The following is a 17,633-nucleotide window of genomic DNA, read 5'->3' as shown; positions in this document are numbered from 1 at the left end:
TCAGAGGTCATCGCGCATTTATGGCTTCCACTGAATTGTGTGTGTGTCTACCTTTATCTTGCATGTTGCCTGCCACCGCTTTGGCGTCCATGACCATGGGGGAGATGGTGTGCGACAGGACGTCTGACGCGTGTTTTACCGAGTCCCTGAAGCTCGGATCTTCCGAGTTCTCCACTTCCCTCTTGGCCACCAGCAGAACCCGATTGGCTCGCCGCGCGATGCTTGTCGCCCCGGCAACAAGCATTTGGGGCTGAACATTCGCCATGGCAACTTGGCACTTGTCGATGTCTTTCTTGATGGCTTCCTCGGAGGCGTCGAGCAGTGACTTTGTGTCTATTGCCTCATCTACCAGACCTAGAGACACGAACATACACAAAAATGTGCACAGACACACACACACAATAAGATATTTAGCAAGGACGATGAGCAATTAACTCTGCCCACACTAAACTTTTTATTGACGCCAATCATACATTTATTACACACTCACTTACGTACTGTAAATACAATCAAGATTTATTTTGGCCCTGTAAACCGTATAAAAAAAACCTAAAAAATAAATGTAAAATGTTCCATTATCACATTTTCATCCAACTAATGTAAATACTAAATAATACACCTTCTAAACAGAAAAATGTAATAAATCAGTAAATTCTCTTTTATTATCATTTGTTGCATAACATGCACACACAAGAGAAATGAAAAAAACTTCTGAAGTTTGTTTTTAAAAAAAATAAGTTCCCACCCGTGAGTTTCTCTACGTTGTCGATCCACTGGTTCTTCATGGTGTCAAAATGCTCATACGCTGCCTTGTTCCCTGGATTCTTCAACAAGATGCGAGCAGCAGAAGTTACCTGGACCAGGGGGAACTTATCATTAGGCATATACTGGCAATTTACTCCAGGACCCCCCCAAATGTCTCATGGAAACTAAGTGATAAAGTTTTAGTTTTAATTCAAGTACTTAATGGATACCTAACCCCCCCCCCCCCCTCTTTGTAGTGGCCTAACCATTTTCTGACTGCGAATGTGGAGTTACAGTAGCACTGCTGTCTGTGTCAGCCCAGGAGCATGGGCAAGAGTTGAAGTGGATTGTGACATAAGTCACACTTTTCATCACGAAGATGTGGTATTTAAGAGGCTGAGATAATAACTTAGTCAAATGTGACTACAGTGAAGAAAGTAAGTATTTGAACACACTGCTATATTGCAAGTCCTCCCACTTAGAAATCATGGAGGGGTCTGAAATTTTCATTGTAGGTGTGTGTCCACTGTGAGAGAGATAATCTAAAAATAAAAATCCAGAAATCACAATGTATGATTTTTTTAACTATTTATTTGTTTGATACAGCTGCAAATAAGTATTTGAACACTTGTCTATCAGCTAGAATTCTGACCCTCAAAGACCTGCTAGTCCGCCTTTAAAAGTCCACCTCCACTCCATGTATTATCCTGAATCAGATGCACCTGTGTGAGCTCATTAGCTGCGTAAAGACATCTGTCAACCCCATAGAATCAGTAAGACTCAAACTTGTAATATGGCCAAGACCAAAGAGCTGTCCAAAGACACCAGAGACAGGAGGAAGACGAATGATGAGTTACATCCCAAGAGCACTATCCCTACTGTGAAGCATGTGGGTGGTAGCATCATGCTTTGGGGGTGTTTTCTGGACATGGGACAGGACGACTGCACTCTATTAAAGAGAGAATGACCGCGGCCATGAATTGTGAGACTTTGGAGAACAACCTCTTTCCCTTAGTCAGAGCATTGAAGATGGGTCGTAGCTGGGTCTTTAAACTTGACAATGACCTGAAGCACACAGCCAGGAAAACCAAGGAGTTGCTCCGTAAGAAGCATATCAAGGTTCTGGCGTGGCCTAGCCAGTCTCCAGACCTAAACCCAATAGAAAATCTTAGGAGGAAGCTGAAACTCTGTGTTTCTCAGCGACAGCCCAGAAACCTGTCTGATCTAGAGAAGATCTGTGTGGAGGAGTGCGGCAAAATCCCTCCTCCAATGTGTGCAAACCTGGTGAACAAGTACTGGAAATGTTTGACCACTGTAATTGCAAACAAAGGATGGTGTACCAAATATTAACATTGGTTTTCTAAGGTGTTCAAATACCTATTTGCTGCTGTATCACACAAATAAATCATTTAAAAAAATCATACATTGTGATTTCTGGATTTTTCTTTTCATATTATCTCTCTCAGTGGAAATTTCCAACTCCTCCATGATTTCTAAGTGGGAGAACTTGCAATATAGCAGGGTATTCAAATACTGATGTTCTTCACTGTAAATATTCCTCTGCAAAATCTTTGCAGGACACTGATGTGGTCAAGGAGTGGTGAATAAAAAACCTGTGGCGTCAGTTCACGAGCATGTTTGACTGCAGCGTGAATCCCCTCGACCGTGGTCTTATTGGCTGTTCCCACAGCAGCCGCCTTCTCAGCTGTTGCCCCCAGACGACCCGCGTGGGCCTCAAAGTTCCCAGCGCGCTCCTCAAAAACCTACGAGGACAGAACAGCCAAACATTTTGTTCACTGCAGTTGTCCTGCTGTGAATCCTTGCACAACACGACTGACCTCTTCCCTGTTAGGGGCATCTGGGGGAGCGGTCGCAGCTACAGCCAGCAATTTGATTGGGGTTGTGGTGTCACTGAAGACATCAGATACTTCCTGGGTCATCACCTCCTGCATTTTCTGCCTCAGTTCCTGGTTCCGGCATACATTTCATAATAAGTCCACTTGGTGGCGCTCACTACCAGTGTATTTAATCAGATGATAGGCATGCCCAATAAATTATTAAAGGGACTATAGCCAGATGGCTGTGTTTTGGATGTAAATAAGTTAAATCTTTGAAGTGCTGAAAATGTATGCAAAGACTGATAACAATATAGTTCGGAATTGTTCAGGTAGACCTTTAACATCTTTTTCACCATTCTTGACTTTGTGGGTGGGGCTAAGTCAGAGCCCAGTGGCATCACTGGGCTGGGCGTATACATTCACGGATAAATTCCCTCCCCCCATTGGACAAAGCCACATTTCTTTGGCTGCTCAGTTGTGAGTTAGCTGTACTTGGCTTCAAGAACAAGCCTCGTTTACCACTACAGCGTGCAGTTAGCAAGCTAACGATAGGCTTCACCCTGAAAATGTGTCTACGCTGCACGCCTCATTTTACAGAACAGCTTGGTTGACAAATATGAGGAAGTAAAAAAGTGATGTGGTGACTTTCTGAAGACCCTTGTCAAGGGCAAGTTGGTCTGGGCTTATTTTTATGATTATAGTATGTACTGTATCGATTCATGGATGTATATACAGTGGATATAAAAAGCCTATGCAAAAACCTTTAGGAAAAGCCTACGAGAACATCTGAACTTTATTTTTGGCGATTGGAGCCACATCGAATGGTTGCAAGTGTGTGTGCAAACCCCCATTTAACAAGCATTTGAATTTTATTGGTTAATTATTAACACAGCCAAATGCTTGTCGTATGAGGGTGTGCACACTTTCACAGCCATATTATATCAGTTGTTTATTTTTAGACTGCAAGCCCGTTGTTCATCCGTTGCCCATTTCTGGTTTACAGATGATCCGCAAAGAACTCAATGACATAAAAAAAAGTTGGGGGAATTTGATCCGTGTTGGTTTCACAGTATACATTATAAAGAACGCAGTGTTTACATGAGCTACCTTGAGGCTGTCATGGAGCTGCGCGGCAGTCGCTCGAGCGTGGGGGGCCTCGGCTTCGCCCCTGCCAGCCACGTCTGCCAAGGATGTCATGAGAGCCTCCGCTCGGTCGCAGCGTCCCATCATGTCCTGGCGGTACGGCCCCAGGAGGCCTCCTGCCAGCCTCCTCCCTTCTCCAACCATCCCTCTGATAGCCGCCTGACCTGAGGACATGAAAACGGTCAGAGGTCGTCCTTCGTATCGTGTTCAAATACTTGCTATCGGCTTACTCTTGGGTAAAAACAAACATCTAGAGAGTAGGGAGGGATGCGGCGTGCGATGGACAAATGCATTGAAAGATGCTTTTGTGATCAAAGTTTTATACCAAGGACCGCCTTCATGATCAGGGTTGAATACATGAGTGCAGAAGAGTTATCAAAACTGAGACAGACGTTTTATTCCTAAAATGATCAATTATAACATCATGCTCAGTTTTAACAACACGCATTAATGCAGGTTTTAACAGTGCTATGGTAATAAAAATAATTGTTATTATACTGTAATTATTATTATTGTTATTATATAGGACAGTAAAAATCTGTATCATACAATGGCACATTTTAAATTGAAAATAAAATTTGAATTTCCTGTGGCAGCATATGCCTAGTATAAAAATCAAATGTTAAAAGTCTGGGTGTATCCTTACTGGAAGGTAAAGAGTGTAAGACAGTACCTGTGTTCCATTCAATTCTCTCACACTCTGTTCCCGTGAGGCAGCGTGGGAAGGAACAAGTGGTAATTAAACAATAGACAAACAAAACTGAGAATTTCAAACTTTTTTTTTCTTTCTGAATGTACAGTATTTGCAGCTCAAAATGTTTTCAGCCTTTTGCATGGTGTTAGCTCTAATACCTGGAGGTGGAGGTGTTTTCCTCTCTGAATGGCAAATACCGTTATTTCCACATTGTGTTTCTTCTACTACTGTGTCAGAATTAGATGAACTATCCACTTAAAACGAATAAACGGCTCCCTCAAATAGATGCCTCCTTTATGTTTTGATCAAAAAAAAATCTGCATCAAATGTGATTATCATAGCTCATTGACGCTCATTCAGACACTCACATTATGCAATTAACAAGTTGAACCGAGTTACTAACCAAAATAGCAGCACACAATCATGTAAACAGCCACAACGTGTAGAAATTTTGTGTTTTTTTGTTAGTTCTCAAAGGTGTAGTCTTTCATCTTTTATTGCTCCACAATGTTGTGTTCATTTTCTTGTGACAGAAAGCTGCATGCCTTGGTTCTTGCCATTTCTTTAGGTTTCCAGATCCTAGTTTTATTTATTTATCTTCATTTCAGTTGAGCAAAATTGTAATATAAAGTACCTATAATGTTTAATATGATCACACAAACGTGTTTGCACTAACAAAAATAGATGAATTGATCATAATGCATTTTTTTTAGACCTTTATAGGGAACAATTGTAACTTGCAACCTAACAAATTCCCGTACATAAACATCCTTTCAAAACTCTTTAACAGATTAGAATTTTTGTATATTTTTAGATACTGTAAGGTAAGCATCCCTCCATCCATTTTCCCTAGCGTTCATCCTCACCAGGGTGGCGGTTGTGCAGGCGGCTATCGCAGCTGACTGTGGACGAGAGGCGGGGCACACCCTGAACTGGTCATTGACACTCACATTCACACCAATGGGCGACTTAAAGTTGTAAACTAACCCACCATGCATGTTTTTGAGTGTTTCGTCATTACCCGCGTATCACTAATGCCACCAGAACAACCCTCGCTGACATGACTCCACATTCAACAAACTGCACTTTTTTTCACAAATATGTCAGTCCTTACTTATTGCCTCACCCACTCACCTACGCCTCTGTCATCCACTCCAGGGTTGGCGACCCAGCGCAGCGCTTGTTCCATTTTGCCCTCCAAGGTGACTGCAGGCTTGGCGGGCCTCATGTTGGCAACGGCTCGGTTGGTTTTGGCCTGCAGGGTCAGCAGGGCCGCCCCGATTTGCTTTGCCAAGGCGCGCGCTTCTGGACTGTCACCTTTACCTCTGAGACAAAAATGCAACGCAGACGGAAGATGTCGTTTAGCAATGTGCAGAAATAGGAGCTTTAAATAGGAAGGGAAATAAGGTGTTCCGTAATCCAGAGCCTTCTCCACCTTTCATGGAATAAAGTGCAATTGTCATTTTTTGTTAGTTTTTTAGGAGCCCAACTTCTCATTAGCCCGTGGTTAGACAATCATCCCAACAATCACGCTTAAAGGGAAATATCATTGATGTTGAGGCCACTTTTTTGGGTTTTGTCAATATTTACTATAAATTTCAGAAAACACAGTGGATGTAAAAAGTCTACAAACAATAATTCAAATGCACATCTTTTTGTAATCAAAAAATGAGACTTAGAGCAAACGTTTCAAAACTTTTTGCACTATTAATGTGACCTATACCCTGTACAACTCGACTGAAAAGAAAGCTGTGATGTTTTAGAGAGGTGAAGTAAAAACAAGTGTGTACACCCTCCTTTAACAGGGTCACCACACACCTGCCACTATTTCAACTGTTTCTGATTAATCCCAAATAAAGTAAAGCGTTGGCCTCACAGTTCTGAGGACCCGGGTTCAATCCCAGCCCCATCTGTGTAGAGTTTGCATGTTCTCCCCGTGCCTGCGTGGGTTTTCTCTGGGCGCTCCGGTTTCCTCCCACATCCCAAAAACATGCAACATTAATTGGACACTCTAAATTGCCTCTACGTGTGATTGTGAGTGTGGCTGTTTGTCTCTACGTGCCCTGCGATTGGCTGGCAACCAGTTCAGGGTGTACCCCGCCTCCTGGCCGTTGACATCTGGAATAGGCTCCAGCACTCCCTGTGACCCTTGTGAGGATAAGCAGCAAAAGAAAATGGATGGGTGGATGTTCTAATGGGCTTTTCCTGAAGCCTGAAGGTTTTGTGCTAACACTGACTAGTATTTGGAACCAGTATATATGTTCCATAATAGTATTCTGGTGAAATAAAAAAAAGATGCAGTTCTATCTATCTGACCCGCTTATCCTCACGAGGGTCGCGGGAGTGCTGGAGCCTATCCCAGCTGTCATTGGTTAGGAAGCAGGGTACACCCTGAACTGGTTTTGCCAGCCAAGTGCAGTGCACAAAGATTCGCACTCACAATCACACCTAGGGGCAATTAAGAGTGTCCAATTGATGTTGGATGTTTTTGGGCTGTGGGAGGAAACCGGAGTGCCCGGAGAAAACCCACGCAGGCACGAGGAGAACATGCAAACTCCACACAGGTGGTGCCGGGATTTGAACCCCAGTCCTCAGAACTGTGAGCCAGACGCTCTAATCAGTAGGACACCAGGCCATCAAAATGCAGTTGTGATTGCTTATTGCTTTCTTGTGGTTTTTAGTTTTGGTGATGGTTTTCCTAAAACACCACACAGTATCTCATGTATGAAGCAAACAATACACTGTGCTGAAAATATAACTGAATATATATCTAGTTTTACATAAATATAGTGAAAATGTTGAAAAGGTTTACAACATTATTAGTGTGAGCTTTCGGGAATCATTTTTCCCCCTTTTACATCTTATACAAACCTTATTGCATCCACCATTTGAGATTTTTGACTGGCCTGTTTGTTACCAAATATTATATATGTTATGACTGATTTTCAGGTGAATACGTGTTGCACTTTTTCAATATTAATAATACAGCCAAAGACTGAAATCCTATTTGAAAAGAATAAAGCACAGATATATTATGAATAGATAAAATCACATAAAGCACTTCCTGGTTCAAATATGTATTGAGCAATTTATGCTTGCGTGTTTCAAATCATGTCATGCGACAGACAGAATCGGGTTTCCTTTGTATGGGTACTGCATTCAGAATTTACAGAAGTATTGACTCATGGTGTGATGAGTCACTTGACAACAACATTCCAATGAGGAAGTGGCTCAAACTTCAATGTGATAATTTCCTTGATTTTTTTTTTCTTTTGTTAAACCATCTAAATAAAACCCCACTCTACATCTTCACTATATTCAAACATTCGAGCAACCTTATTGTAGGACTGATGCCCAAAGTTGACAGGCAACAACAAAACCTCCACGCCGGTAAAATGCGGTAGGTATTGGTGACACGAGGCTGGACTCTGATCCTGGGAATGGATGGTCTTAGAATTAGATGAAAATACATCTAAAATAAATACAGTATCTATGTGTTAGTGGTGTCAAATGATGGCGGATAAAATAAATAAACACACTGTTTTCGAAGCTCCACCAATCTGGCGGTGAGGCCCGCGATCTCACTGATGGAGCGCAGGATGTCGTCCCGGTCTTTGGGGTCCTCGCACAGGTCGGCAATGCGTTTGGCCTCCGCCAGTAACGCCCTGACGTTGTCCTCACCCTCCGGACCGCCGTTGGGGTCGGCCAACCAGGCCTGCGCGAAATAACATAATCACGAATGCCAGCATCAAGAGCGTTCAAGTGCCCAAATGATTTTCTGCGTTTGTCTGATGTTTTTGTTTTATGAGACCTGTGCGGCATCCAGCCTCCTGGCGATGGCTTGCTTGGCGTTGATAAGAGCCTCCAGTCTGCGAGCGGCTTTATCCACTTTTGCAAATAACAAGTCCAAGCCCTGAGAGCACTGGCTCGCACGCTGGACACAAGCCTGGCTCGGACCCTGGCCTCTGTCACACACACGCACACAAAAACATCGACATATTCATGTAAATACCTGGATATTTTTGCAGAAGTGGCAAAAGTACTCACAAGTACAGATAGTTGTGTTGAAGAAACACCGACAAAGATAGAAATACTGCTTCAACTAGTGTGTGTACTGTATGTAAAAGTACAAAATTAGAATAAAATATACTTCAGCAGTTGTTGTCACTTTTGTTTTTTCACATCAGGAGTCACCCCAGTGATTCACTTGCACGGTTTTGCTTGGCAGCGTTTTTAGACCAGATGCCCTTCTGACGCGACCCGCCCATTGACGAGCAGTGGCTGGGAATCAAACCCTTTGTGACGTCCCACCACATCATTTTCCAAAGAAGAGTGCAATACCGGACTCGGAGATCCGCAATCTGGTCCGTCATTTGTCCCAGAGCTTTATGTGTCGCCAGGATATCTTTCCTCTCCTTCCCGGCACACAGCTCTCCCACCTTTCCCGCTTCGTCCAGAATCACACGCAATGCCACCTCACCGGGTTCTCCTGGTGGGGGCAACATGGCACACCATTATTCGATAATGCCGATAAAAACCGAGAAACTATAAATAAATCCCTCAGCGACAAACCTGGTTGTCCGTAGGGGTCTTTCAGCCAACTTTTTGATTGGATCATCTTTGATTCGATCAAAGCCAAAGATCTCTTCAGCGCTTCCATATCCTATTGTATTGTTAAAATGAAAAAAAAAATTAAAAGAATAATGAGGAAAAACTTTTAGAATATGGTTTAGTTTACTTGTATCATCCCCCCAAAATTGGGATCTCAGTTAAATGATTGATATGTGATGGTAACAAACCTCTTGGCATAGAGTCTAGTCCATTAAATAAATAAAGCTCCTGTTATATTTTATATTTACTCTCAATGATTTTACTGAAATGTAACATTGAATATATAATGTTGTTCATTAAAGAAAAAAAGCGTACTTTCAAATGTAGTCAGTTTTTTAACAGTTCTTTTCTCTGATTTATAAAAATTCAACATTCTGGAAAAAAAGTACTTGCATTTATTGGACAGAGATATTATTATCATTTTAAAAATGTGTCATTTACATGAAGTCTTTTTTATTATTATTATTATTTTTTTTTTTACAAAACCAATGATGTGCAAACATCATTCTATTGTTGTACATCCGGGATTATTTTTAGTCGTCGATGAATCATTTTGATGAATGGCTTCTACCACTTTTTTTTTTTTTTGTCTCAAGAAGCCCTATTTTACCGATAAAAATAGAACTGGAGGGGGACATTTGTTCATAAGTTTGGCTCAACTACAATAGTAGAGATAATATAAAATGAGAAGTACTTTAGACTGATTCAGCTTAATATCAAACTCCATTTTGCCTCAACTCCTTTACGACATGACTAATTCAATAAAATCTTTGGAATTGTTATCTATCAAATAATCAACCATTATGCTTATTCCTAGTTCATAGGTCAATCTAAATCATTGGGATAAAATATGAACATATAGTGCGTAGTTCCAACAGTCATTAAAAACACGACATGCCATCAAACATGCGCTCTTTATCACACAAAATTGCATTAAAATGCTCATTATTTTTCTCCAAATAACAGAGAAAAACATTAACTTCCAGCTCAGAGGACGATAAAACGCTTGAGTGGAACCATTGAAAAGGTCACGTATTACGTATGGATGTGTCTGGAGGAGCTCATTTGATATAATTTGTGACACTGGGGGATGGGGGGGGGCACTTGCCCTTCATGATAACTGGGAGGGGTCATAGTATGCGGACAGCAACAACTCAGACACACAAAGACAAAGCATTGTGTGGTCCGATTGTGTGTTGAAACATGCAGAGTGACAGGTTAGACAAGGGGAAGGAGGATTTATCTTATTCGAGAATCACAATCATTTCCGAGTGATGTCATTTTTACTTAAAACAACATCTTGTGGCACAATAGCGAGAATGAGACCACGTTGCGTTTTAAGACGTTTTAACGTCGCGGAAGACCGTCAACTATTTCAAATCAGTTGATTCAAATCCGCCATCTCTACGTGATGTGACTGAAGTATTTATTTTTTGGGAAACTTTTTACTTCTTCTTACGACATGTGTACTTGCTATTCCTTATTTTGTCAAATAATTGATGACTCTGTTGTTTCACATTGACATGATGGAAAATGAATTCTTTTGGAACATAACGTCAGAAAATAGGCAAATATGTTGATAACTCTTCTGCAAAGTAAAATAACTTGTTTGCTTCTTGATGAAAGATAAAGATAATTTGTCTGCTTTATTACTACAATATGATCATTAATATTTATTGCTTTATTATTATATTATGATTATTATAAATCTGATTGAGAGATTGTTCACAGGCTGAAATACTCAGAGGACCATTTTGTACTATTTTAAACAAGGTTTCAAATTGATTAAGCGATTATCATAAAGCGTTATCGAAGCATGTGATAATCATCCATCCATCCATTTTCTATGCCGCTGATCCTCACGAGGATCGCAGGGAGTGCTGGAGCCTATCCCAGCTGTCTACAGGCAGCAGGCGGGTTACACCCCGAACTGGTTGCCAGCCAATCGCAGGGCACATGGAGACATACAACAGCCGCACTCACAATCACACCTAGAAACAATTTGTTCAATGTGTTCAATTAATGTTGCATGTTTTTGAGATGTGGGAGGAAACCGGAGTGCTCGGAGAAAACCCACACAGGCACGGGGAGAACGCGCAAACTCCACACAGGCAGTTCTGGGATTAAACCAGCAACCTCAGAATTGTGCGGCCAACACTTTACCAGCTGACCTACCGTGGCGCCCATTTGAATTTATTGGCCAAATTCTGGTCATATGAGGGTGTGCACACTTGTACAACCATATTATATCAGTTGTTTATTTTTAGACTGCAGGCCCCTTGTAGAGTGTCCAATTAGTGTTGCATGTTTTTGGGATGTGGGAGGAAACCGGAGTGCCCGGAGAAAACCCACGCAGGCATGGGGAGAACATACAAACTCCACACAGGCAGAGCCGGGATCGAACTCGGGTCCTCAGAACTGTGAGGCCAACGCTTTACCAGCTGATCCACCGTGCCACCTGTGATAATCATTTAGTTGTCAGTGAAGCGTATATCCGTCGCACCTCTACTTTTTTCTAAAGAATGTCGTGTACTTGTATGTGAAGACAGAGCGTGCGTATTTTTGTCACCTCTGCTCAAATCACACAAACAGATGCACATAAAACAATACACAGTGATGAGTTACTGTATGTACAGTACATTATCACATCAGCCGACTGAAAGACGTGACACACAAGTTGTTTAGTACCAGCATGATGGCATTTACACGACGACATTTAGAAAAGTTTATCGAAATGCGTGAAGCCAAGTGGCACACACACGTGCACCGGAGTTCCGCAGATGGGGAGAGAAGCAGGCTTACCTTCTACAAGGGCGGAAAATAATGGAGGAGGGAGGTAAAGAAAGGGAAAAAGGAAAAGGGAGTTACACCAGCGAGCAAAAAGAAAAAGTGAATCACAGAAAGGTAAAGAGATGCTCTCTGCAGCAAAGAGGGTTGTTGTGGCTAACACTGCATGTGGAAGAGTACATGTGAGCAGGCCTCCCACCACAAAATTGCAGTATAACAAGTGTGTATGCATGATAACTAAAACGAGAGTCTGTACAGTCAGCTGAGGGCTACCTTGTTGGCCCAGGCGTCTTCGTCCCACGTGGTGAGCTGTAAGACTCTGATGATCTCGGTGATCTCGCAGCTCATCTTCTCGAAGGTGAAGCGTCGGTTCCTCTCGGCCTCCTCCATCCCGGCGCCGCGCCCGCTCTTGGTTGCCACGAAAATCTTTATCGCTGAGGGGAGAAAGATGAGCGATAATGATCGTCGTCGTCATCCGAAATGATTGAAAGAGCCGCTTTTGAGTCAAGAGTCCCAGTCAGCGGTATCCATACATTTGCAGTTAATCATAAAGAATGACCTTGTTTTTAAACATTTAGTGTTTAACTTTGCAATTATCCATTTTCTTAGCCGCTTATCCTCATGAGGCTCGCGTGCTAGAGCCCATCCCAGCTGTCAACGGGCAGGAGACGGGGTACACCCTGAACTGGTTGCCAGCCAGTCGCAGGGCACATGGAGACAAACAGCTGCACTCACAATCACACCTAGGGGCAATTTAGAGTGTCCAATTAATGTTGCACGTTTTTGGGATGTGGGAAGAAATCGGACTCCCGGGGAAAAACCCACGCAGGCACGAGGAGAACTTGCCAACTCCACACAGGTGGGGCCGGGATTGAACCCGGGAACTCAGAATTGTGAGGCCAGCACTTTCCAATTGATCCACCGTGCCGCCCTAGTGTTAAACTACAATTTTTCATTTCAATTTTAGCTGCAATATATTTCACAAGTACAGTTTTTTCCCTGTATCTTTTCGGAGTAAAACCACCATATTTTTGATGTACACCTACTACTACTCCTACTGTGTTTTATTATTGGTCTTTAAAATGGCACTGTCATGGAATACATGATTTTTAGTATGTTATTCATGAAAAAACGGCAGCTGACATGGACCCATGCGTTTTTCACCACAAAACATGATTTTGACGTATACAGCTTTTTGTAAATCCCGCCATTAAAATCCTCTCAGGGATTTGTTTTTGAGAAGAAGCGGGAAGTGACGTACAGGGCAGTTGCGCAGTCAAGCGGATTCATTTGTTTCTATTAGTTTTACCTGCAGGAAGGTAGCTCATTGTTCCTTCATGTTAGCCAAAATGCTGGCTCGTTGCATTGCTGGACATTGTTTGAACACTCGGGAGGATGGATTTCCCCTTCATAAGTATGCAAGAGACCCGGTTCGTCATGAAAAATGGATTGCATGGTGCAAAGGACAAGAGCTGAAGGACGGCCTCCGCAGGCCTTGTGGATCGCTACCGGCTTTGTCGACAAGGCCGAGACTGCCGCCGGCCTTGTCGGCCTTGGTGCGTTTATCACCGACGTGCGGAGGTGGATAGGGCACGGAGGTGGTTTGGACGTTCTAAATATGGCTTGAAACAATTGGGTAATATTACCCCGGACACTTCACTCGATTGTGAGCTGTTTTCTTCGAAAAGAGCATCCGTGTCTGAAGGGGCGTGTCCTACAGTAGGGGCCACAGCGTGTTTTCAATATGGAATGTCCGGGGTGACGTCAGGGACAGTGAATGCAGCCAATATGGCGACCACTTGGATGTCGAATGACACTTCTACAACTTTCCGCATGGATGATGTGCTTCCGCTCATATTTATTTTTTCGTGTAGACATTAAAGTGAATAATCTTATCTGCATTTTTCATTTCAATATCTATTTTAGAACGTTTATAGGGATGACACTAGACCTTTAAAGCCCCCTATTTTCCCATATTTAGACCCCCATAGAGTGACTCTCACATGGACTTAAAATGAAAGTGTCAATTTAATAATATAAAATAAAATAAGATAAAAACTTCATTTTGTCATACTCGCATCCCCTGTGGAAAGGCCCCTCTGGCTATTGTTCTATTAGTCATTTCAAATTGCTTTCTACTGCTGGAGGACTCTGCATCAATTGCTAAATCTTTTTTACGTCACAAAAGTATTCATTGTCGTACAAGAGCCGATCCAAAGCCTTTATTTGACAAACTCGATGGTAACCTGATGCAGGAAAGGGCGTGTGGTCTTTGCCAGATATCGGCAAAGCAGATGCAAAACTGGGACAAACAGACGCAGGCGTCATAATTGGAATCAGAATCATCAGAATGATCGTTATTTGTCAAACTCATCAAATAAAGGTGATTCTGATGATTCTGATTCCAATTATGTTGGCCACTGAGGTTAATCACCAGTTTTGAAGAAGCAAAAAAACTCTTGTCACAAGAAAGACATCACAAGACACGCACGCACACACACACACACAGGAATTATTATTATTCCAATTATGATGCCGTTATTTACATCGTTATTTGACAAACTCATCAAATAAAGGTGATTCTGATGATTCTGATTCCAATTATGTTGGCCACTGAGGTTAATCACCAGTTTTGAAGAAGCAAAAAAACTCTTGTCACAAGAAAGACATCACAAGACACGCACACACACACACGCAGGAATTATTATTATTCAAATTATGATGCTGTTATTTACATCGTTATTTGACAAACTCATCAAATAAAGGTGATTCTGATTATTCTGATTCCAATTATGACGCCTGCGTCTGTTTGTCCCAGTTTTGCATCTGCTTTGCCCATATCTGGCAAAGACCACACGCCCTTTCCTGCATCAGGTTACCACTTGTGAGCACACACGTGTTTGTTATGTTGACCGTCGCTTGCTCGGGTGCGAAGAGGTAGAGGGAAATCTTCACTGGGGACATAGATAACCTTGAGAAATCTATGTAGCTGATTTCAGGCTTCTTGGCAGGAAAACCTCTGCAACTCAGGAATGCGTGGACAATTTTCACATTTGTGATGTTTACCGAGACACCATAGGGTCAATACTAGAAAGAAACTGGTTTGGTAAAATATGGGACTTTGTGGAGGGCTACGTATTTTTTGAGGTGGTATTTTGTATTAAAAAGTTTGAGAACAGCTGGCATAGTGGATTGGGGTCTTCCAAAATGTTCCTCCTTTGTTAGCCGGGCCGAGAAAGCAAACAGCAACTAATGACTGTTATAATCAGTGTTATTATCACAAGAGTGCTTTTTTTTAGTACAAAACCCACACATACACACCTGATATCAGGACAGGCAGCAGCTCTTTGACCGTGGTCAAGGAGTTGATGAGCATCTGTCTGTGCTCCTGGTGCGTCAGCTCCTGCTGTCTCTCCTCGATCATCTTCGACATCTTTGTCATCCCTGCGCAACGGCAACCAGTTGAAAACAATTGACTCATTTCGTCAACGCGAGGTCGAGGTTGCGCGTTTCGGCTTCACAAATCACCGATCTCATACAAAGTCAGCAACAGAGATGTGTGAATAACTTCCATCCATCCATTTTCTTTGCCACTTATCCTCACAAGGGTCGCAGAAGTGCTGGAGCCTATCCCAGCAGCATTGGGCAGGAGGCAGGGTACACTCTGAACTGGTTGCCAGCCCATCGCAGGCAGGGCACATGGAGACAAACAGCCACACTCACAATCACACCTAGGGGCAATTTAGTGTCCAATTAATGCTGTACATTTTTGGGATGTGGGAGGAAACGGGAGTGCACGGAGAAAACCCACGCAGGCACGGGGAGAATATGCAAACTCGACACAGGCGGGGCCCGGATCGCACCCTGGACCGTGCCGCTGTGTGAATAACTTGATTATCATATTTCAGACAACTAACAGCTTAACATATTCAACTTTTTTATCTGTGTTGACAGAAGTTGACTGATAAATCTTAACGATAACATTCAAGGGGGTGCAAGAACGTGTACAATTTGGTGCTGATCCAAGTTATGATCATTTGGCTTTGATGGACATCACACAACCAAGGTTTATTCCGTTTAAAAAAAAAAAAGATGTAGATGTTGTGATTCCCTCTTTTCATTGCAAATGTTCCAAAATTCTTCCCGCTGACCTGGTCCCAGGTTTTTGGTGTATGTGACGAGGTCCTCCATGGTCTCCACCACTTCAGAAACTGTCAGATACTCCAGGATTCCTTTGCAGACGCGGATTATTTTACGCACCTGAAACACAACACAGAGATGCCGAGCGAAGCATCGCGACCAAACATCATGTGAAAAAGATTTTCTTCTTTCTTTTATTGTTGTTATTCAAGTGGCCCCTGTTCCTGTGTGTGTGTGTGTGTGTGTGTGTGTGTGTGTGTGTCTTGTGATGTCTTTCTTGTGACAAGAGTTTTTTTGCTTCTTCAAAACTGGTGATAAACCTCAGTGGCCATAATAACACGCTCAATGTGATTTTATTTAAACTGGAAGAAGCTTCAAATATACAACACGCACACACCCAGATTCTGTCGTCTGACAGAGGGAAGTTACTTTTTCTCTGATTAAATCTAACTGGGGCTCGCAATACTTAACAACTTGAAGCCCTGAGCTCGGTTCCTTTTCCCGCACGTTGCTATTAAAAGCTTTATTTCCCCTGAATGTTTTCCAGAAGGAGACAAACATAAACACACCTCGGCCTCGTCGAACGTAAGCAGCAGGTCAGACGTGCCCGACAAAATCCCTCTCGATCCGTCGATGAGGTAATCCCGAGCAGGAACTGAGTAGGGGTCAGTCTTCAGCATCTGAGCCGCTTGGACCAGTTTAGAAGATGAGTTCTCCACCCTGCACATTCATTTCTTGTTTTTTTTGTTTTGTTTTGTCATGTTATATTTGTTAAAAAAAAACATGTATAAAGCAAACAATTGCACAGATGGGATGACAATGTAGGACGTTTTGTTTTTGACGTTTTAGTTTTCTTAGCTTGAATTTAGGTGATTAATTGGAGTACTTGAAAGAAGACAAGGCACCGCCTCCTTCTTCTGACCCCCTGCTGGTCAGAGTATCGATGGCTGCTGGTTCATCTATATTTAGCCAGGTTCACATTACACATGCCCCCTAGCCTCCAAAGCCTGGTGGACGAGATTTACGACGTGGTGCCCCATGTGTATGGCTGTCTATACATCTATGTGTGCGTTGGGGGGAGGGTTCTGATCTGGAATCTACTCTTCAAAATTGAAGTTGGACAAGGCGGCTGATAAAACCGATGTTATGTTCCTGCACTTAGCTCATCGATCTCCATAATTCTGTCAGTACAGGACACTGGAGTCAATCCAGCCTGATGTCTGGGGTGCAGCATTGCTGAGTCGGCAATTTGGGCCACCCTATCAGACCTTTGGAAGCCATGCTGGAACACAACAAACAGCCTCTCAGGCGGACAAGTCACCCGTGGGTCGCTTCTGACTGAACACTCAGTTCAGAAGTGGCTCTTTGTTGCAGCTGGGAACGCCGCCAAATTTCCTAGCATTAAACTATTCGGAAACCTCTTCCGATTTTTCCAAACAAGTTCTGTGTTCAGAGATAGACTGGAATAATTCCATCATCCATAGTCAATGATAAACAAACTTACTTGATGAATGCAGGCGGCATGTCTCTCTTTAGCACCTGGTCTTCTGTAGTTTGAACCGTTTCCTTCCCAACCTATAAAATGGTTGTATCATAAACTGCACCAAAACTGAAATTGTACATGTGGTTGAAGATCTGAATAAAGGTGCACTCCTCCACCAACACTATGCAGTAGG

At 42.6% G+C, this 17,633-nt stretch overlaps 1 protein-coding gene across 2 annotated transcripts in view; it reads right to left on the bottom strand.

Annotated features, from left to right (window-relative positions):
• The window catches only part of LOC133509479 (vinculin-like), a 31,307-nt gene that overhangs the window by 7,560 nt on the left and 6,114 nt on the right, over positions 1-17,633 (bottom strand). For both annotated transcript variants that reach the window (XM_061836507.1, XM_061836508.1), the window contains exons 2-16: positions 17,462-17,532; positions 16,527-16,677; positions 15,969-16,077; positions 15,139-15,261; positions 12,091-12,251; positions 8,992-9,082; positions 8,761-8,908; positions 8,231-8,384; positions 7,959-8,134; positions 5,554-5,744; positions 3,690-3,889; positions 2,583-2,711; positions 2,358-2,507; positions 746-854; positions 52-354 (exon numbers count right to left, since the gene is read on the bottom strand). In XM_061836507.1, the coding sequence (XP_061692491.1) occupies positions 52-354; positions 746-854; positions 2,358-2,507; positions 2,583-2,711; positions 3,690-3,889; positions 5,554-5,744; positions 7,959-8,134; positions 8,231-8,384; positions 8,761-8,908; positions 8,992-9,082; positions 12,091-12,251; positions 15,139-15,261; positions 15,969-16,077; positions 16,527-16,677; positions 17,462-17,532 (2,266 nt within the window). The remainder of the gene's footprint in view (positions 1-51; positions 355-745; positions 855-2,357; positions 2,508-2,582; positions 2,712-3,689; positions 3,890-5,553; positions 5,745-7,958; positions 8,135-8,230; positions 8,385-8,760; positions 8,909-8,991; positions 9,083-12,090; positions 12,252-15,138; positions 15,262-15,968; positions 16,078-16,526; positions 16,678-17,461; positions 17,533-17,633) is intronic.

The sequence above is a fragment of the Syngnathoides biaculeatus genome, chromosome 12 (assembly GCF_019802595.1).
Source record: "Syngnathoides biaculeatus isolate LvHL_M chromosome 12, ASM1980259v1, whole genome shotgun sequence".
NCBI lineage: Eukaryota > Metazoa > Chordata > Actinopteri > Syngnathiformes > Syngnathidae > Syngnathoides > Syngnathoides biaculeatus.
Note: the sequence above shows the minus strand (reverse complement) of the source record. Positions and strands in the feature narration are given on the sequence as shown.